The sequence below is a fragment of the Morus notabilis genome, unplaced genomic scaffold, assembly GCF_000414095.1.
Source record: "Morus notabilis unplaced genomic scaffold, ASM41409v2 Scaffold1503, whole genome shotgun sequence".
Taxonomy (NCBI): domain Eukaryota; kingdom Viridiplantae; phylum Streptophyta; class Magnoliopsida; order Rosales; family Moraceae; genus Morus; species Morus notabilis.
Window position 1 is genome coordinate 47,492 of NW_010365593.1, and position 21,331 is coordinate 68,822.

The 21,331-nt window shown below is 34.3% G+C and overlaps 2 protein-coding genes and 1 non-coding gene across 3 annotated transcripts; 2 read left to right on the forward strand and 1 right to left on the reverse strand.

The window, feature by feature from the left end:
• Window positions 1–2,439: 2,439 nt before the first annotated feature.
• TRNAI-AAU lies at window positions 2,440–2,513 on the forward strand. The gene has a single exon. It is a non-coding gene; the product is annotated as a tRNA-Ile (tRNA).
• A 175-nt stretch (window positions 2,514–2,688) lies between these two features.
• Window positions 2,689–7,325, reverse strand: LOC21388332 (sodium-dependent phosphate transporter 2). Its single transcript, XM_024172386.1, has 11 exons — window positions 7,176–7,325; window positions 6,949–7,071; window positions 6,707–6,776; window positions 6,138–6,262; window positions 5,786–6,001; window positions 5,439–5,522; window positions 4,889–5,332; window positions 4,180–4,289; window positions 3,935–4,044; window positions 3,554–3,804; window positions 2,689–2,814 (listed from the first exon to the last, which is right to left on the reverse strand). Exons 1-11 carry the CDS (start codon window positions 7,323–7,325, stop codon window positions 2,689–2,691), a joined length of 1,809 nt encoding a protein of 602 aa, XP_024028154.1.
• Window positions 7,326–12,928: 5,603 nt separating this feature from the next.
• Window positions 12,929–17,998, forward strand: LOC21388334 (probable alpha,alpha-trehalose-phosphate synthase [UDP-forming] 7). The gene is made up of 4 exons (XM_010108314.2): window positions 12,929–13,231; window positions 13,445–15,613; window positions 15,681–15,954; window positions 17,031–17,998. Exons 2-4 carry the CDS (start codon window positions 13,632–13,634, stop codon window positions 17,343–17,345), a joined length of 2,571 nt encoding a protein of 856 aa, XP_010106616.1. The 5' UTR covers window positions 12,929–13,231; window positions 13,445–13,631; the 3' UTR covers window positions 17,346–17,998.
• The last annotated feature ends 3,333 nt before the right edge of the window (window positions 17,999–21,331 follow it).

A 21,331-nucleotide genomic window follows, 5' to 3' on the forward strand; every position in this document is an offset into this window, starting at 1 on the left:
TCAATCATTGATTCCAAAATTTTAGTTTTAGAACTAGTGGTTGCACAAAACACAGAAAACAAATCAGGAGTAAATGGGCCATTATGTCATTTTATTTTTGTCAAAGTAGATTTTGTCCTTGATAAGATCATGCAAACTTAAAAGAATCATTTTCCACTTTTTTTCTGGTTTGCATATATAAAGTGAATGAAAATGGGGTTCAAGTAATCTATCAAATTTTTGTACGACCAATATAGTAAATAAAACTGTTATTTTCAATTGACAAAAATACAACTTGCTATATATAAATAAGTTCGCCAGTCAAAAAAAAAAATGATAATTCTCTATATTGGCATATATATCACGTAATACAAGAAATTTGATGAATTATACATGAGATCGATCCTCATCACCATATCTTTTCTTGATTATGAGCCCAATCATTATAGAAGTTCGATAAGGGGGAAATTATTGTAACCCTAAGGTCATGATGTTTCAAAATCATTAGGAGAGATTTAGAACCCAATTGGTACATAGAGTTTTACAAACCCAGATGAACGAGGTAATCCAGTAAAAAAAAAGTACAAATAACTTATTTCTTTTTCTTTTTAACAATCAGCTGACATTTTGAAATATATATGTATTTATCTATTTTTTGCTAGGTACAATAAGCTGACATATTCTTACTTTCTTTTTCTTGGTAGGACAATTATTTAATCTGACATATAACATATTTATATATTTATGAGTTATTATTGTGCAATAATGTTCCAGCAAAAAAAAATTTGTGCAACAATGATGAGATAAGTATCAAAACAATAAGTGTACGTGGTTCACGGATTCAAAACCATTTTCAGTTTACGTATATTTTTTATAAGAGAAAACACTGTAGCGAGCCACAAATCATAGTTCGAACCATGGCACGAATCCTCATACCAAACATGACATGAACAATTACCGGTACGTAGTACCGGTTAGTATTTAAGGTCGAGTTTTTCTTGTGTATATTGGAGCTATTTGCATCAATATTATAGTGTTTATACTTTTCTGAGTTGCAATGTATTTTTCCCTTTTAAAAAAAATAATAATTAAAAAGACCACCAAGGTGGTAGCTAAGTTTGTAGTGCAAGAATTACGTCCAAGTGGTTTAGTAGATGAGAGGTATCAAGTTTGAGACCTAAAAAGAAAGCTATTGAGATTATTGGGTTGTTTGTTTGATCAGTTATTGGGACCTTTGGGTCCAATTCTATTCATTCTTAACAATTTAAATGGACGTTTGGATCAACAAAAATAAGGAGTCATTCAAACTATTATGGCCAACTCAAACCATTCTTAAACCATTAAAATCAGAATTCATAACCCTCTTGAATTCAAACCATCTGAATGGTTTTGCTACATTAAAACAAACACTTTTTTTTTCTCTCTCATTAACTTAAATTTTAAAAATGTTATAACTTTTTCGTTTTAATTCTAATTGGGTTGATTTTTTTAATCTGTACATAATGAAGAGATGAACAAATCTCCATCCCTATTGCATATTTTTGAATGTCATTTACAATGAGATCTTATAAGATTTGTTACAAAACTCTAATGATAGTTTTCAACACTTTATTCAAACATAATTCGGATTTTATTGCCAATTCAAATTACAATTTATTTGCACATCCAAATAACAGTTCGAATCACAATTCAAATCATCATAATTCAGATTCTACAATTTAAACAAAAATGATTCAAACCTCCACAGTTTGAATTGTTGAACCAAACCAAGCCTATAAGTTTTAAACTATTGTTTCTATATTCATTAGTCCTTTGTGGGACTAGTTACTAAGGTGACGTGCTTCATTTTCTGATATAAGTAATTATATGTTGCTCAATATAGACATTTCTTAATGCATGGAGACCCTTGTAATAGCATATATCCTAAATTGGTAGCTATACTTGTCATCCCTTCCCACACTTTTATTCACCAAAGAAGCATTATTTTAACAAGGAATGCTACTAATTATTGGATAACCGCTATGCTACTAATTGGATCATAATTTTAACACTTTTAGTACTTCTCATCCTAACGACCACATGAAGAATGATGTCACTACTTCATTTGCGTCATTTCCAAGCAAGTTCTTGGATATAACTATCCCCCAATCTTTATTATTGCAACCCTTTTCTTTTCTGTGGGGCATCAAGTATTTAAAAGAAAATGATGAATAAATTTCTGACACCCTACCAGGAATCAGTTTCACCTCCAACTTTTCTTGTGGGCTTGGAGCGAGTTCTTTAACTGTTCCATTATACTTGACAAAGTGCTTAAAGAAAATAAATAATTAAATAAATAACAATCATTTTAACATATCTAGCTGGGTGTTGACTGACCATGCTTTGGGCCTCCAACGGTCGAAATTTGCGGGGGAAAAGCACTTGATAAAGTAAATAAAATATTTAGAGTAAATCGTCACTGGCCTATTAGCTCAGTTGGTTAGAGCGTGGTGCTAATAACGCGAAGGTCGCAGGTTCGAGACCTGCATGGGCCACTTCCGTTGTTTTCCTTTTCGTAATGCCAAAACCTTTTAACTTTTAACTTTTTACTTTTTTTTTTTTTCATATTGCTAGAAATATCTAAGGAAAGAATGATTGCTCTACAATAATTATATTTGAGATACAAAAAAGTTTTAAAGAAAAGGTCTCAATGTGTGAGAGAGAGAAGGATCAGGGCACTACATAAGCTGGGGAGTGAATGGAGGCAGAGAACATCACATAAGCAACCCCACAACAGAATACCAGAGTCATCACCCACCCACATACGAACTTCAATAGCAGCTTCCAATTCACATTCTGCATAAAATAAGACGCTGAATTAAGCCATATTATTTAATGCACACACACAAAGATTTGTAATACTTTTCTTATCCGAACATTTCTGATTTTGACAACTTGCCGCGCCGAAACTTAAGAGCTCGTTTGTTTCATGCGTTTAAACTCATGATTTTGATTTTACTACAGTGTTTTATTATCACGCCGAAATTTAAGAGCTCGTTCGTTTCATGCGTTTAAACTCATGATTTTGATTTTACTACAGTGTTTTATTATCACAAAATATTTGAATTTTAAATGCAAAAATTAAAAATTACTGATTTGAACTCATAAATCAAATGAACCCTAAATTTTTAGAGATTTGATTGATTTCAGTTAAGGTTTAAATTAAGGGTCTGTTTGGTTTACATGTTCAAGTCAATGATTCTGATTCATTAACATGCATTTTGTGAGAGAAGAAATTTTTAAATTTAAATTCTTTATGAGATGAAACCCACTATAGTAAAATTGAAATCATGAGATCAAATATAAAAAACTGAACGGGACATAAGAGTTAGGAACTTTTGGTCCTAAATGAGGCATTCATTTGTTAACTTAACAATCATTATAAGTAAAATGCGTCACATTATAATGATTTAGCAAGTTAAGAGAATAATTAGTCAAAATTAAAAATTTAGGACACAAGTTGTCAGAACCGCAAAGTTCAAAAAAGTTTAAAACTCTCGTAATAGTAACTTTTTTTTTTTTTTTTTTTACTTACCTTAGGGTCATCTGCAATTCCAAGTCCAACTAAAGACCCAACAAAGACATGAACACTTGAAACGGGAAGCTTAAACCTACTGACGACAATAATTGCTATTACTGTAGACAGTTGTGAAGCCAACCCTCTTGAGTTGCTGACATAAGTCAACTTTCCTCCCAGGCATTTAGTCAACCTAAATCCACAGAGAAAGAATCCCACCGCAGCACTAAATCCCCCTATCGCCCTAAACCAACAAGCTGCCGCATTCGCTGAGTACTGCTACAAATTATATTGTTACATATAATGTGTATATATATTTTTTAAGGATAGTCAGTATAATAAAAATTAAAAAAACCCCATTAAAAGAAATTTTTTCATCAAAAAAAAAAAAAAATCAACTCACCCCATCTTCTCCACTTCTAGAATATCTTTCTCTGTGGAAGAATATGTATTGGATATTTGCATATGAACTCAGCAGTGGTGCTATTTCGCTAGCAGATTGAATGAGCCTGCATGCATGTATCCATTATTTTGGTGTGTATATATATATGTTTGAGAAGTTGATTATGAAGTCACAAGTTGTGAGAGAGAATATTATTGAGGTTATTTTTAATTTGGTTCTTATTAGGGGGGATGAAACATACGCAAACATGCATGAAGCTAGCAACTGAGGGAAGCTGAAGAAGTCTTCTACTTCGTCGTATTTCTCAGCCAGAGCGTGGCGGATTAGGGTGTGTCTGTCGTATTCAATTGCCTAGTCATTTAAAGAGCATATATAAGTTAGCAGACACTAGACATGTATGAGTTATTACTAACATTTGTTTGTTGAATAATGCTACGTTTATCAAATTTCTGATGTCAAATGATGATATAATTAACAATTATTTAAAATTAAATAACAAGTATTCTTAGAACTTAAATAATGAAGAAATAATACTTGAGGTAGTTGTGCATCCCCTTTTTTGTCAATAAATAAGTTTTAGATCATTGTCATATAAAACAAGCAGCATCGGTGCCTTATAGTTGATCAGTAGGAATACATGCCTCCACTTGACTTCTAAAATTTCAATTTTTACCTCTAATTTCTCTAAAAAAAATTTCAATTAAAAATGCCCCCTGTATTATGAGAAAATTTCTATGTTTGCCTTCACTTGATAGTATTGAATTTTATAATTATATGTCCTTATATAATAAAAACTCCTCTCTTATTTTCTTCATTTATAGTGCTCTCACTAAAAAATATTCTGATTCTGACACTAAAAACAACCCCTTTCTTCTTTAACTCTTTTTCCTAGTATTGGAATTGATAATTAAGAAGATGCTAGAAATATAACGAGTGTGGCATATACTCACAGGGTAACAGGTAGATTTTGCAAAATCTCTAATGAACTCGGACACATTCTCAGTGGTGGAGCTTTTGCTAAGCTTCTGAAAGTTTCTTGCTTGAACCAAGCGATTTGGCGTAGACTGAAGCAGCTGTTTGAATGGAGCCGTTTGCTCAGTAGAAGACTTACCAATAAGTGACGGATCATGAGTAGGACTGGAATCATGTTGTGCTGCGTCCGGCGAAGGCCAGCTCTTCTCGTCCTCCTCGTAGACGGTTTCGAGGACTCTCATTTGCATGAAATCTTTCAATGCATTTTCAAGGTCTTCATTAGCATTCTCCACTTTAATATTGCAGGCTTGTTCTTGAGGGTCACCCTCCGCAGATGGATTGTTTTGAGACATGTTAGCCCTTTTCCTCCTGTAGTTCTTGGTTGTATTGTACTTTTTGGTCGCCAAAGGAACTATAATGACCTAATTTTTAGAGCCAAATCTAGATACTTAAACAAGATTATAACTAGAATATGAAAAGATTTAAACAACTTTGGTGTCTGTATCTAAAATCTTATCTTATTCTTACCAAAGATAGTACTGCTCCAATGACGGTAGCCCCTATGACTGCCACCGCAGCCGCCCAACTATATAAGTTTATGTTTGGTATGACCTACAATTGAATTATCAATATTGTAACATCATTATAAACTATTTTATTTATATATATTTCATCTTAATGAATGTTACATTCTAGTAGTTTTGCCAAGCAATTCCCTGGTTCCTGTATCATTGCAAATAACTCGAAAGTTTCTGATTTTTTTTTTTTTTTTTCTGTATGGTCTAAAAAACTTGTTTATATGATCATATATGTATCTATTGCATGATGAAGTTAAAAGAAGATCATGACACTACTAAGTAGTGGTAACATATAACCTGATACAAGAGAAAGAAGCAAAGCAGCCCGGCAGATGCTCCATAGTCAATTGGGAGAAAGACTAGGATCCTTTTCTCGGCGTTTTCATGGCGAAGCACCGAAGTCTTCAGGATGATGAATAGGAGGAAGGCGCAGAAGCAGGCAACTAATGGAGCCACGGTCCATTCAAGCGCTATCCAAACAAGTCCTCCACCCTTAAAATTGTGGTTTTCATTCTGCAGTGCATGTCAGAGGTCAATCAATAAGCATTTGAACTTTTTTCCTTTTTTCTGTTAATTTGGTACAATCTTTAGCACATTGTATCTTGTCAATGAATTGGTTCTTTTCTTCTTTCCCTTTCCTTCTTATTACCTTATTCCAGATGGGTATGTAGCTGAAACCTTCAGTGACAAGTATGGTCCCTAAAAAAGCACCTTGGATTGATTGTTGAGATGAAACTGGTAACTCCAAGTACGTTGCCAGAGCAAGCCAGATTGCTGTCAACATATATTATAGGTATGACAACTTTTCATCACATATATAGTTTGTTCTTTTGCATAAAAATCAAACGACATAAAGGAGAAATTCACACTAATATATTTCTATGCATTTAGGCTATGTTCAGTAAGAGATCAGAGTGTCGGGACAAAGGTATGAAAAATAGAGAGAAAAAGAAAGATCTTTCTCTTATTGTGTGTTGACGCGGATTCTCTACTCTAATTCTTACAACTTTAAAATGATCAAAATCGAAAAACTTGTGAGTTGTGAGGCGCGATTTTAAATATGTTACTCAATTTATTCAGTGCTCTAATCCTTTCTACCAAACAACTATAAGCCCTAAAATCCATTTTTCTAATATTGGCACTCCAATCCTTCCTTCCACTTTTCTCGCTTGCCAAACAAAGGGTATTAGAAATAAATAATTAGGAATAGTGTTATACCTGCAGTTACGAGAACAATTACAAAACTCCACATCAAGAAACCTGCATCTGGCTGACGTTCTTCAAGAAACTGATAATTTGAACAATTCATAAACCTTCATTAACTAGCAATTATAATAATAAATTAATTAACCTCACATCTTTGCAAACCAATTAATTGATTGTGCTTAACTTAACCATGCGTATACACATATTTGGGCTATACATATATAGGGACTGTACTGATTCTATTATCTTCATACATTATAATATATGTCGTTGACGTAGCCGTAGCTCGCAAAAGCCGCACCAGGAACATAGATTACGCACGCCATTATGAACGCCTTCAAAAGGGTCAAAGCCCCTGATCCTACCGGCGTCGCAAACTGGACAAAATAGTAACAAATTATACTTGAAATTAAAGCAATATTGATAACTTATGAATGATCATTTCATTTTTCAAGCAGGTAGGTTGATAGAAGTCACGCACTGGGGCTGGAAGATTGTTTCCCCCGGCCAAAAACGACGTCGTAATCGCTGCGAAAGCTCCGAATATTGGTATCCATTGATAAGTCTCCTTCCAGTTCCCCACTGTTTTCGTGGCAAAATCAAGCGTGACACTTTCATTTTTCAAAGACATGATCACGTAATTACCTTCTCTAATGAAGTTGTTTTAGTAATTCACAGTGACTAATGTCTAATATTAGCCTTAAAATTTTATATTTCTTTTTTTTCCTTTGATTCGTTGTTTGACTTCCTCTAGGCACGTCGTTTTCATAATCATTGGGCGTTCAGATTTTTTTTTCTTTTCAATCTTTATTCTTTTCTTAGACATTGGAAAATCCGCTATGCATGCATACATAAATTGCCTTTTTTCTCGTAAGGGCCAAATGTAAAATGCCGGTCTTACGTATTGAAAATGAAAAACTATTGTTGTTGGTCTTACGAGCGTGTTTTTTTGTTTTTGTTTTTATAGCAATGAACGACTGAGCAGAAAAATTATAGTAATGAACGAGCATCCTATCTCATCATAAAATGATGTGGCATATATACATGTAATGAGAATATATTAAAATCTATTTTGATAGAATGAGAATATATTAATTTTATTGTGCTAAAGATAGGAGATATTAATTTGATTGCTTGAAGTAATAACTCGAGACTCGATATTAGATTTATATATAAACGCAAGAATCTCGTGAATTATTTATATCATAATCATATAAAGAAATTGGCCCGTGTCATACATCATTTAAGTTTATCTATCTGTCATCTTTCTGTAAATTACAATTATTATAAAACCTAGACAGCTATACTGGTTCTGTTGTGTACACCATAAATAAAGTGCAAAAATATTTTGGTTGTGTTTAGAATTGATGTTATTTTTACTTTTTACGTTTTTTGAGAAAGAAAAAATGAAAACGTTTTCAAAACGGCGTTCGGCACAATAAAAGTAAAAAATGAAAATGAAAACGATTTTTTAGTTTAGTGTAAAATGAGAGAGAAATGAAAAACGATTTTTAGTCGTTTTTCATTTTTTATTTTCGTTTTCTCATCTCTTGAGCAGAGAGAGAGACATTAATAGATTTTTTTATACTGAAAATAATCTCTTGATAAAACTACTAAACACATTTTCAAAAATGATTTCTATCTGAAATTGAAAACGTTTTCATTTTCATTTTCATATAAAAAACAAAATTATTTTGGAACGAGTTCTAATCGCGCCCTTTGTTTTTTTATTTTCATTTAAAAAAGTTCCCTTTTGTGCTTACAAATGACCATGGTCAATGAATTGGACTCTCCCATGTTAAAAGTTACATAATAACTTTTATCTCAAAAAAATGAACTCAGATGTGTATATTCATATAAATTGGGATTCAAATTCTTAGGGCACAAATTTCCATTTTTCCTGAAACAAAAAGAAAAAAGAATTATTGGTCTAATAAAAAAAAAATATATATATATATATATATAAATAGGGATGACAATGGGGTGAAGTAGGGGCGGGAGTAGGGGCAGGTATGCTTCCCCCACCCCATACCTGACTCTCGTTTTGTCCCTCATACTTGGCTCTATACCCATCTAATTTAAGGTATAGTTAGAATTAGGACAGGGAAGCTACCTCTATATTCTACCCATTTACCCATTAAGAATTTAAAAAGTGCTTGCAACATTATCAAACTTTGCAGAAAAATCCTTTAAATTAATTAGAAAATTAAACAACATAACTATTAATATGTCGTAAAAATAAATTGAAATCATAATGCCAAATCTGAACTCTAACAATAACAAGCCAAAGTCTAAAAACTAAATCCAAACACAAACATATGTAAAAGTACATATAATCGGGGCAAAAGTGGGGATGACAGAGCTTCCTGTTAGAGTTTTTGATGAGAGATAAGAAGAGAAGTGAGAAGAAGAATTGCAATTTATAAGATATTCGGCTTTCATCTTAAAAGATTAACTTGTTTAAGTGGAGTGACTCAATATTCTGACCTTATATGGATGTGATTATGTGTATGTTTAGACGATTTGGGACTTTGATATTTTACTTCCCCCGCCCCCACCTCTCCTCTAAATCAGGGGTTAATTCTTGCCCCCATATCCGCTCATATCCCTCATACCCACCCTACTAGAGGTGGGTACCCATACTCATGGATAAAATTGTCATTCCAAATAGAAAATGCTATTTAGTTGTCAGCAAAAAGGCAAAAATTGTCACTAAAATATTCATCAACAACTTAAGATTTGCAATTAAAAGTTTTTAGCAACGACAAATTATTGTCGATAACAACGAATGTCCTCATTAATTGTGGGTATTTATTTCGACTTAAATTATCGCACGTCTACTCTTATTGATTATTATTGTGGCAAATTAAATTTATTGGTGTGAATTAAGTTAATTTTACTTTTAAAGTTTAATTATTCACTCGTAATTAAGTTAGTTCTAATTATTCACTCGTAATTTCGTGTCACGTTAAACTTAGGGGTTGTTCGTTTGCACTTAAATTCAAAAAAAGTTTGAACTCAAGTTATAACTTTATTTAAGTTTATGTTCTTTTGTAAATTTTGAGTTTGAACTTGAGTTTTAACTTGAATTTTAACTTGAGTTAGGGATTAAAATCTGAGGTCAAGTTTCCTTAAACTCAAGTTCCTAAACTTAAACTCAAGTTAATAAATAATATTTTTTCTATTCTTAAAAACGCTATAACTTTTTCATTTTAATTCCAATTGAGATGATTCTTATTTTTATGCTTTTACAACGAAGAGACAATAAAATCCCACCCATATACTATTAAAATTTTTTATCATCATTGAGTTTTTATTAAAATATTATATAAATACAAACACAAGTTTTGACCCACCTAAACACATACTCAAAAAGATTCTCATCTCAAACCATAACTCAAATAAACACAACTAAACACAAATTCAAATTATAACTTTAACTCAAATTTAATTTAAAATTTACACTCAAATTTTCGTAACTTAAAAATATAACTAAACAAGCCCTTAAATTTTCACCAAGTTATTCATTCGAATATTTTCTAGAAGCCGCATTCCTCTAATTCATCATATTGATAATTGATTGCAGGATTCAATGTAGACACCTGTCTCTCGACATAAAAAAACATAGAAGTGTGTTTCAAAGCAAACCAAATAAAAAAATAAAAAAATAAAAAGCAATTGAAAACATGGATGTGGAAAAAAAAAACATAAATTCCACGCCGAAGAAATTTACATAACATCAACATATTCATGCATGACAAATATTGATGTAATCAATATATCAGCAATATAAATAATACTGATACATTAATATCAGTAATATAAGAATAATACATAGACATATTATATATTTCTAGCAGAGAAGGAAAGGAGAAAAGAAATACACGTATTATATTCTTCTCAATCTTGAAAAGTTAGGTGCAAAGACAGCAAGGGAGTCAAGAAAAGCCAACTCATGTGTCTGACTCATGACATAGTAAAGCCAATAAACAATATACCCCTCATCTCCTTGGATTATTCCCATTAAACCCAACGGTGATCCGCAAATGAATCCGCATCCAGCGAGGACGAAAACGACATTTTGCATGCACTTTAGCAGACCCTACTTTTTAGGGGTAACAATTCGTGTTAGTGGGTCGTGTTCATGTTAATCTGTTTATTAATCGTATTAAAAAATATCAATTTAAATACGACTTTTTTATTAAACGTGTCAAAAATATTAACTAAAACATGACTCATTTATTAATCGTATTAATCGTGTCAACCCGTATAATCAGTTTAAATTAATATATTGAATAAATAACTAATATAATAAAGACTTATTTAACACACTCATGATATGTTTAACATATTTATTAATCAATTTATCTTTTTCTTTAAGAAAAATAAATAAATTTTACCTATAAATATTAAAATTCACATTATTTATATTTAATATGTCATATAAACTTTCATATTACATCACATATCATTATATTATAAGCGATAAATATAATTAATTATATCAATTCGTGTTACTTTAAATTAAGAGATCTATTCTAATCCAATTTATTTATTAATCATATTAATTTTATCTATCTAATTCTAACTCAAATCTATTTATAATAAACACAAATTTGCTAATTATCGTTATCTGAATTATCAGGCCAACCACTTCTCCCCCTAACCAGGGCATGTTTTCCATACCCGATGCCACCCACCCAAGAACACTGATACGTAACTGCAAGACGAACCACGTGCCGCCATGTGCACAGAAGCTGACGTCAGGCGTGGCGTAGTCCTCTGGCATTTCATGGCTTTTTTCCTCCTTATCCACAAGCTCCCTATTATGTGGCACCACGTGGCGAGATGGCCAATTGGGAAGCTCATTGACATGGCCTTGTCCCCGCCAGTTTCTCCCCCTTCAGGTGCCCTTCAGGACCACCATAGAAATAATTACCCAAAAAAAAGGAATTATTTATTAGTACCCTCTCAATTTTAAGATATTTTCACTTTACCCTTTTAAACTTTAAATACTCATTTTATCTATCACTTAACCTCCTTTATTAAAATTTCAGTTAAAAATATATAAAAAAGGATTAAATGAGATAATATAGTATTTTTTATTTTTCACCAAAATTTTAATAGTAAAAATTAAATGAGACTAATTTAGAATCTATAAGATAAAGTGTAAATTTTTAAAATTTATAAGATAAAAGTGAAAATGACCTTAAAGTTAAATGATACTGAAAGCTTTTAGTATACAATAATCACTAAGAATTATATTATCCAAAAACTAATTGAAGGTAATATAATTTATAAAAAAACATACATTATCATATTTAATTACGTATATGAATATTTTTATTAATTCTTAAAAGTATTTTTTATTATGTTTTGTTGTGCACTGTAATATAATCCTTCTTTGTTCACCATTTTTTATTGAATATCCTAATTACTATTTTACTAACATTGGATTACTCTTATTAGATTTTTCTAGATACTATGAGAAAAAATATTATCAAAAAAATACTATTAAATCTATCAAATCTTTAAAAATATTATTAAAATTAAAAAATATCAAAAAAGGTACACCTGCAAAAAAACTAATGACAAGTAAATTAGTTGGAGTCTTGGGTGCTGGGTTTGGATTATCGGGGTGGTTTCATGATTTTTGTACAGGTTTTATATGTTTTTAAGATTTTTGGAAATATGAACAACATCTTATTAAGTAATATTTAAATTATCTGATTTTAAGAAAAAATGAATTCTATAGTATTCATTTTTAAAAAAATAACAAAATTACAATTTTTATACTAAACGTGAAAATAGGAGAAGATTCTATTCTCATCCAAGATTATCTCATGCCACCTCTAGAGAACGACCCAGGAAAAAAGATTTAAAAGGAGGCCAAGAAATTGTCCTGCCACGTGGCACAACGTGGATGGGTGATTGAGATCTCAAATCAGGCAACTAGAACCGGCTGATTTTGGCCCGGATGGATATGGGCCCTATAGTGGAGTTGGATGGGTCCCAGGGACTCTTCAAGCCGTCTGTCACGTGGCAACGTGGCATTTTAAAAATTTGACACGTAAGCAAGATTTGGGAATAAGAGCGCGTGACGAACCTTCTTCAAGTGCCAGTTGGCATTACTGGGCAGTCTACTGGCCGACCTTATCTCTTCTTTGTTTAGAATTACTATTATATATATATATATATATTTTTTTTTTTCGATTTTTTTAAGCTCATATTTTATTCTTCCCAAACGTATGTGTTGCTATTTCTTTACTATTTTATATTTTCCATTTCCATATTGTTCGCCAAAAGGAAGAAGCATTTGCATATTGTAGAGAGAGAAAGGGAGAGAGAGAGAGAGAGAGAGAGAGAGATTAGAAGTGTCTCTTGGGAGAGGGGAGAGAACCAAAACCAAACCCTAGATTTCATTTGCTGCTCAAAACACAAGATACTTTCCTATTTTTTTTTTGGTTGCTTTTGATTTCTCATTTCTTCTGATCCGAAACGGCACCGAGGAAAGATTCGGATTTTGTTCTCTAGCAGGTATCGAATTTCGTTTTTTTTTTTTCCCTTTTTTTTTTTTTGTCAAGCGCATCTATTGGTAGTATCTGCTTTGAATTTTGGGATTATTATCGCTTTTTTTTGTGTGAATTTTTATCATGTTTGTTTATGATTTATGGCTTTTGGATTGCATTGAGGGTTAATTTGTTGTGTTTGAATCTCATGTAGAAGTGGTTGTTCAATGTTTGATTTCAGGTTCTTGCTTTGAAATTAACTGGTTAGTGTTTCCAATGATGCTATTGATGTGATCTCCTTTAAGGATCGTGGACAATTTTCTCGTCATTTTGAAGAGAGAAAACAATCTAGGGTTTTGGTTTATTGTTAGCTCTGAGATCTTTGATTTGGGGTTAATTCAAATACCCATTAGAAAAAGTGGTTAAAAATGATGTCCAGATCGTATACCAATCTTTTAGATCTAGCTTCGGGGAATTTCCCCATAATGATTCGTGAGAAGAAACGACTTCCGCGTGTAATGACCGTCCCTGGGATTATATCTGAGCTTGATGATGATCAGGCTAATAGTGTGTCGTCTGACGTCCCGTCCTCGATCATTCAGGACCGAATAATCATTGTTGGTAATCAACTTCCTGTAAAAGCTAAGCGTCGACCCGACAATAAAGGTTGGAGTTTTAGTTGGGACGAGGACTCGTTGCTATTGCAGCTAAAGAGTGGTCTGCCTGATGATATGGAGGTTTTGTATGTAGGGTCTTTGAGGGTCGATGTCGATTTAAATGAACAGGATGATGTTTCACAGCTTTTATTGGATAGGTTTAAGTGTGTTCCAGCATTTTTACCACCCGACATTTTGTCAAAATTCTACCATGGGTTCTGTAAGCAACATTTGTGGCCACTTTTTCATTACATGCTTCCTTACTCGGCAAATCATGGAGGACGGTTTGACCGATCTTTATGGGAGGCGTATGTTGCGGCGAATAAGATTTTTTCACAAAGGGTGATTGAGGTTATAAATCCAGAAGATGATTATGTTTGGATTCATGATTACCATTTGATGGTGTTGCCCACCTTCTTGAGGAGGAGATTCAATAGACTCAGGATGGGGTTTTTTCTTCACAGCCCATTTCCTTCATCTGAAATATATAGGACTCTACCTGTGAGGGAAGAGATACTCAAGGCGCTTTTGAACTCAGACCTCATTGGTTTCCACACTTTTGATTATGCTCGTCATTTCTTGTCATGTTGTAGTCGGATGTTGGGTCTGGAGTATCAATCAAAGAGGGGTTATATTGGGTTGGAATATTATGGGAGGACGGTTGGGATTAAGATCATGCCTGTTGGGATCCATATGGCGCAGATTGAGTCAGTTTTGAGACATGCAGATAATGAGTGGAGAACTGAGGAGCTCAAACGGCAGTTTGAAGGTAAGACTGTTTTGCTTGGAGTTGACGATATGGACATCTTTAAAGGTGTCAATTTGAAGCTGTTGGCAATGGAACAGATGCTGAAGCAGCATCCGAAGTGGCAGGGGAGGGCAGTTTTGGTTCAAATTGCAAATCCTGCTAGGGGTAGAGGGAAAGACCTCGAGGAAATACAGGCTGAAATACAGGCAAGCGTCAAGAGAATCAGTGAAAACTTTGGCAGACCAGGTTATGAACCAATTGTTTTCATTGATAGACCAGTCTCTCTCAGTGAAAGAGCTGCATATTACGCAATTGCTGAATGTGTTGTGGTCGCAGCGGTAAGGGACGGAATGAATCTTACCCCCTATGAGTACATTGTATGTAGGCAAGGAGTCTCCAGTTCAGATTCTAATCCTGAGGTCAGTGGCCCGAAGAAGAGCATGCTGGTAGTGTCAGAGTTCATTGGATGTTCCCCTTCCCTGAGCGGTGCAATTCGGGTTAACCCATGGAATATTGAAGCAACTGCTGAAGCAATGAACGAGGCAATTTCTATGGCTGGTGCTGAGAAGCAATTGCGCCATGAAAAGCATTATAGGTATGTCAGCACACATGATGTGGCGTACTGGGCCAAAAGCTTTTTCCAAGATATGGAACGATCATGTAAAGACCATTTCAGAAGACGTTGCTGGGGAATTGGTTTGAGCTTTGGGTTCAGGGTTGTGGCTCTTGATCCCAACTTTAGAAAGTTGTCAATTGATGCCATTGTCTCTGCATATTCGAGATCTAAAAACAGGGCTATACTGTTGGATTATGACGGTACCTTAGTGCCTCAAACATCTATCAATAAGGCCCCGAGTCAGGCAGTTTTTTCCATCATAAATATGCTTTGCGCTGATGCTAAAAACTCCGTTTTTATGGTTAGTGGGAGGGGAAGAGACAGCTTGGCCAATTGGTTTTCTCCTTGCAAAAAACTTGGGATTGCTGCCGAACATGGTTACTATGTGAGGTATGCTAATGATATTTTTTTTTATTTTTTTCATTTGCAATCTTGGTTAAAAGTTATCATTTTTTAGGTGGTCCGCTGAAGAGGATTGGGAAGTTTGCGGGCAGGGTAATGACTTTGGATGGATACAGATAGCTGAGCCAGTTATGAAACTGTACACAGAAGCCACAGATGGTTCTTCCATTGAAAGGAAGGAGAGTGCGATAGTTTGGCACCATCGTGATGCAGACCCAAGTTTTGGGTCCTGCCAAGCTAAGGAGATGTTGGACCATCTAGAAAGTGTTCTGGCAAATGAGCCAGTTGCCGTAAAAAGTGGTCAGTTTATCGTAGAAGTAAAGCCACAGGTATGCGTCAATCTGCTTCCGAGCTTTCACTCATTGCTCACAAGTTTGCACTCTCAACTTTATGTGAATTTCCTTTTGGGTGGGCTGGGCTTGGGGTTGCCCACTGCACCTTCTTTTCCTCCTTTCTGAAACAATAAAAGAGTTGCTATATTTTCAAACTGATCCACCAGGGAATTATGTCATTTATATGTAAACATAAATATTTTCAGAACCAGTTCAAAATAAATAAGTAAATAAATAAAAACATGTTTCCAGAATTTTTGGGATTAGGTGAGCCACTGAGACGTAACTTTGTCTGTCGCATATAGAAGACACTGCTGGTTGGAAGGTTGGAGTAGTTTGGTCTTAAAAGGCCCTTCCCATTGTTTTGTGAACAAAATTGTGCTTTGTTTGTTTCTTTGTCGCAAGGGAGATTTCGTCTACAAAGTAGGATTTGAGTGCTGGAGTACTGGCGTTATCCAGAGTAGCTTTTGTTAATGTCGGTGTTATAGTGGGCCCAATCCATTGCATAAAGCTTGAAAAATGTTATTATTCTTTGAGAAATAAAAGAAAGAAAAAAGAGGAGGGGGGAGTGGTGAAGAGTGGTGATAATTGGTGTTGCTAAGAGAAACAGATAAGATGCTGATGCTGACATTTAAAAAGCTCAGTAAGTTGTCAGACAATGTTCAGCAGCAAGTTGTTAGAAAAGTAGGCAGCAGTACTTGCCGCCAGCCTGTGTGAGTGTCACAATATGATAACAACGGGAAAAGGCCTATCCTGATCCAGTCCCTATGCCAAAGTGAAGAGAATTTGACAGTTGCACCTCGTCATTTATGCTATTCAGGGTTATGTATAAAAACAATAGGATAGACGCAAAATATGATCTTTGAAGGTCTCTTGAATCAATTAGCAAAGAAAATTAAGCATTGTTGCGTATGTAGTAATCTTTGCAGTTTGTCTAATATAAACGCTTACTAGTCGCATTTTTTGTTGATTACATCATTGGTATTGGATGCTTGTTTTCTATTAGCATATTACTTGCCATTGAACTCTGTGGGAATGCTAGTTATTGAATCTATGATTTGCTCTGAGTTCAGGGAGTCAGTAAAGGCGTGGTTGCGGAAAAGATTTTCACAACAATGGCTGAGAGTGGAAGGCAGGCTGATTTTGTACTGTGTATTGGTGACGACAGATCTGATGAGGACATGTTCGAGATTATTGGCAGTACTTTGTCAAGTGGCATCCTTTCCTCTAGCACATCTGTCTTTGCTTGCACTGTTGGACAGAAACCAAGTAAAGCCAAATACTACTTGGATGATGCATCTGAAGTCATGAACATGCTTGAAGCTCTTGCAGAAGCGTCGGATCCCGAACCTTCCCCAGAATCTGGATCGCCAAGTTCTTCTCCTTGAAATCTTCTTCCCTCCACGGCTTTCAGAAAACACAAGGAAGACCCTTTCTTTTGTTTTAGCCGTGTCTGGAAGTGGCGTTGGTGGAGATATTCGACGACTTTTTGCCTGATTTGTGGACATTCTGGGAAGCAAAGAGAACTATGGAACCTTTTCTGTGATAAAACGGTCGTCATAATTCGTTGGGTGTTTCGGCATTTGCTCCAAGATAAACAGTTACCTGAAGAGGTTAATGACACCTATGAACTTTATTTGCAAAAAACTGACTTGGAATTGGGAAGGAACACAATATCCCCTAGTAATATTTGCACCATTTATACTTAAAAGACAACCAAGTCTGCCGATTGGTGAAATAGTCAAGTCTTGACATGGGCAGAGCAACTGTGGTTTAGAATCCAGCAGGAGAGAGTTTTAACTTTTTAACAGTTGGAAGATGAGATGCTGGTAGTAGCAAAGCAAGCTCTGTTGGTAAGGTAGATTTCTATTGGAAAGGAACAGTATACTTTTTTTTTTCTTTTGTTTTTTTTTTTTTTTAATAATTATTGGCTTGAATGTGCTTTGCCATTTGTTCTCAGATCGATTCCTTTGCTTATTGAATCTGTAAATTATATAGCGAAATTTGCAATTTAGCTTTTAATGCCATTACTTTTTTGTACGAGGGTGATTGGTCTTTTCCAGGTTAGATTCGGCTTAGCCTATATTATTATGTTTCTTTTTTGTTTTAAATAAAAATAAAAATAAAAGATTGTGGTAGCCTATTGATTACTAGTCATGAAATTTGTTAAAACGACTATCCAAATTGGCTAAATGGACGAAATGACCTTTTGACCTTCGCCAAATGGACGAAAATGACCTTTTTTATCTTTTTCTATTTTTACAAAGAACCGACCACCCGATTGTAATAAGTGGAACTCCTGCTTGAATTCCAAACTAATTTTGCCTATGGAGATCGACATTACTTTTCCTCCTCTTTTTTTTTTTTGTCTTGATAATATCAACATTACTATTTTTGTTTCGAACATCAAAAAGCAATTGTGGTAGTCATGGAATGAAGGTGACTTGCGATCATCCCGGCAACGTCAATCAAAATTGGAAAATTAACACTAAGCAGTAACGATAAGGCACTTCTATTTCAGCAGAAAAGAATTTGGAACTCAAAAAGTCTCTCATTGTGCCTTTCTTAGGGGTCGTTTAAGGATTAGGGGTTAGTATGGATCTTCAAATTGTGAAAACTCCAACCCAATCTGTAATTTTTGAATTAGGAACGCTACAATTGGTACTAATAATCTCCCAATCTAATCCTAATCCAATTCTCTCTGTTTTTTTTTTTTTTTTTTTTTTTTAAACATGAGATTTAGGGATTTGAACTCTTCACTATACAGCGGAGTGAGATGTGAAATTACCGTAAGGTTATATTTGCTTCCATAAACCTAACCCCATTCAAAAAAAGTGGATTTTGCAAATTTACGAAGGGGAAAATTAAGCATCTCTGAAAAGCATTAAATTCTCTATTCTGGGAATATGGACCCCGTCTTGCATAAAAGTGCCTCTAAATCCATTTGATCTGAGATTTTTCAATGACCAACAATGTTAATTGAGAGATTCTCTAGTACGCCTGGTGTACTGATATGTTAGGCTTTTCTAACCGTTAGATCTGCATATTTTTTTAACTTTTACGTGATTTTATACAGATTCAACAAACTAAAAAACTTAACCTACCAATATGTTAATGTACCGGAGAGAAGGTCCCGTATTAATTAGGTAAACATGGAGGAAAATAAGAAACTAGCAATGTTTTCACAACTCACAGAATTTTCAAATCTATTTGAACCTTTCAAGTTTTGTAATAACTAGCAATGTTGTAACACAGGGAAAATGATAAAACTATTAGAACCAAAAAACCAAATATTCAAATGCATTTGATCCTTTTATTTTGTGATTACTAGCAATAAGAAAAATGAGAAACTGCAAGAACTTTTTTAAAAGAAAAGAAAAAGGTGACTGCTTGAGGATTAGCACTTTAGAAGGGAGGAATAATACTTTCAAAGTTAAAATACCCAAAAGCTAATATTAATGCAACTTGATATATTGGTGCAATTGCATTCACCAGAGTCGCGATACAAGACTACCGTCAAACTTGTTAGGCCCGATCCAACTCCATTTGTTGAGAGAGCAAAGACGGGGAAGCCCGTCAACGAAACCTGCCCAAATCCACCTCTTGGCGAAAACTGTGAAAAATATTATTTATCTCACTCTATTAAAATATAAATAATTATTATTTAATTGATAAAAAAAATTCACAATGACACTTTAAAATAATATAAATAATAAGCATGTATAAAATCATAACAAATCATATATTTTTCTCGTAAAGATATCAAATTGTTATATTTGTATTATTATTAAATCAGTGTTGATGGCTGTTTTTTGTGTCATGTCTGTACAAGGGTCAGGCTCAATGAGATTGGATTCGATTTGTGAATTCAATTCACGTTCAGAGAACTCGAGTGGACCGTAATTTGATGAGTCCGGTAATCAAATGGACCCATTTATTTCTTAATTTGATCCGATTTTAAGTCCCGTTTAAAAAATTTTAAAATAATTAGACGAAAGAATGAATGAGTGATGGAGAATCCAATTTTAAAATTCTCTGTTTGCCTTTTAAGAGTCTTAAAAATCCTTTTCTCAACTTTGAAGATTCGAAAGTTTGAAATTTAAGTTGTGAAACCTTTCTCTTTGACGCTAAATGAGAAGTTTTTCTGCTCCAAACCTGACAAGGATTCGTCCATGCCCTAAAGCAACTATGAAAGAGAAAATTTTTCTCTCTTGCCAAACAAGTGTAAAACCGACCAAGGGAGAGCCAAAATCAAGCAAAAATCACATATTTTACAAGCCACTGTCATCATCATCAACCATAATAGCAAAAGGAAGAGGAAAGGATGCTTACTTGTAGTAAAAATGGAGTCTTTGAGTTTTCTCTCCCCTCAACCCCAGCCGGCCTTCTCTCTCCTCCAAAATCGGCGAGTTCCGTACAAAATCCGGTGAGGAATGCAATTTTCTGGCAAGATTTGTGAAAATCCGGTATGAGTATCTGTCACGCCCCCTAAACGGGGTGGGTGACGTGGAGCTCGATTAGGGATTAATAAAGCAGATTCCCAGACCGGGCCCCACACTTAACTGCATTAAAATATAAATAAATTACAGAATCCCAGAGCCTCTGACACACAGGGCTCCACCCCACAGGACATACATGAACATGTAATTAATCATTACAACAGACATCAACCACAGTCTAGTAAATCCAAATATTATATAAGTTTACAGAATTTTCTCAAATTCCTTACATTTGTCCAAGAGGATGTCCACGATCCTCTCTTGATTCCAACAGCAGCACAACTCAGCTGCTCCGTAGCAAATATCCAGCTACTGTGCACCGCTCCTAGAATCTCCTGGGAGGGGTTTAGTACATTTAAAACATAAAACGTGAGTGAAAGGCCCAGTAGGATATAATTTAAAATAAACGTTATAAGAAATGTACGAGGGAATACATAAATAAATAAATAAATAAAATAAGACATTCAGTCCCGACAGAACAGTCGGAACCTCACATCCTTTTTCTCAAAGGAAATATAACCGTAAATAACCATTTTACAGGCTTCATCAAGTAATTAGTACAAATTACTTACCTAACCAAGTGCCTCGCCTACCCGGACCGAGTTTCGGGTTCTGCCCCCGAGGATGCACTCTCCGCATCCTGTCTAGGCTTACAGCAATAGACTCTATTACCAGTTCACAAGATCTCTTTGCTTAAGAAATCATTCATTAACATTTTGAAATCGTTAATACGACCCCACGAACTACTCAAGTCGCGGGCCCCATGACTGGACAAGCCATGAGGTTCCATGACTAAACAAGCCATGGTTTTCAAAGCATTTTCTTTCACAAATCAATCCCTTTCTTTAAAACATTTTCAAGGCCAAAATCCTTTT

Coding starts and splice junctions, on each gene's coding strand:
- LOC21388332 (XM_024172386.1), bottom strand. CDS start 7,325: ATGTCTTTGAAAAATGAAAGTGTCACGCTTGATTTTGCCACGAAAACA. Junction 7,072..7,175: donor GAAACAATCTTCCAGCCCCA/GTGCGTGACTTC, acceptor TATTTTGTCCAG/TTTGCGACGCCGGTAGGATC. Junction 3,805..3,934: donor AAGTGGAGAAGATGGGGTGA/GTTGATTTTTTT, acceptor AGCAGTACTCAG/CGAATGCGGCAGCTTGTTGG.
- LOC21388334 (XM_010108314.2), top strand. CDS start 13,632: ATGATGTCCAGATCGTATACCAATCTTTTAGATCTAGCTTCGGGGAAT. Junction 15,614..15,680: donor GAACATGGTTACTATGTGAG/GTATGCTAATGA, acceptor ATCATTTTTTAG/GTGGTCCGCTGAAGAGGATT. Junction 15,955..17,030: donor TCGTAGAAGTAAAGCCACAG/GTATGCGTCAAT, acceptor CTCTGAGTTCAG/GGAGTCAGTAAAGGCGTGGT.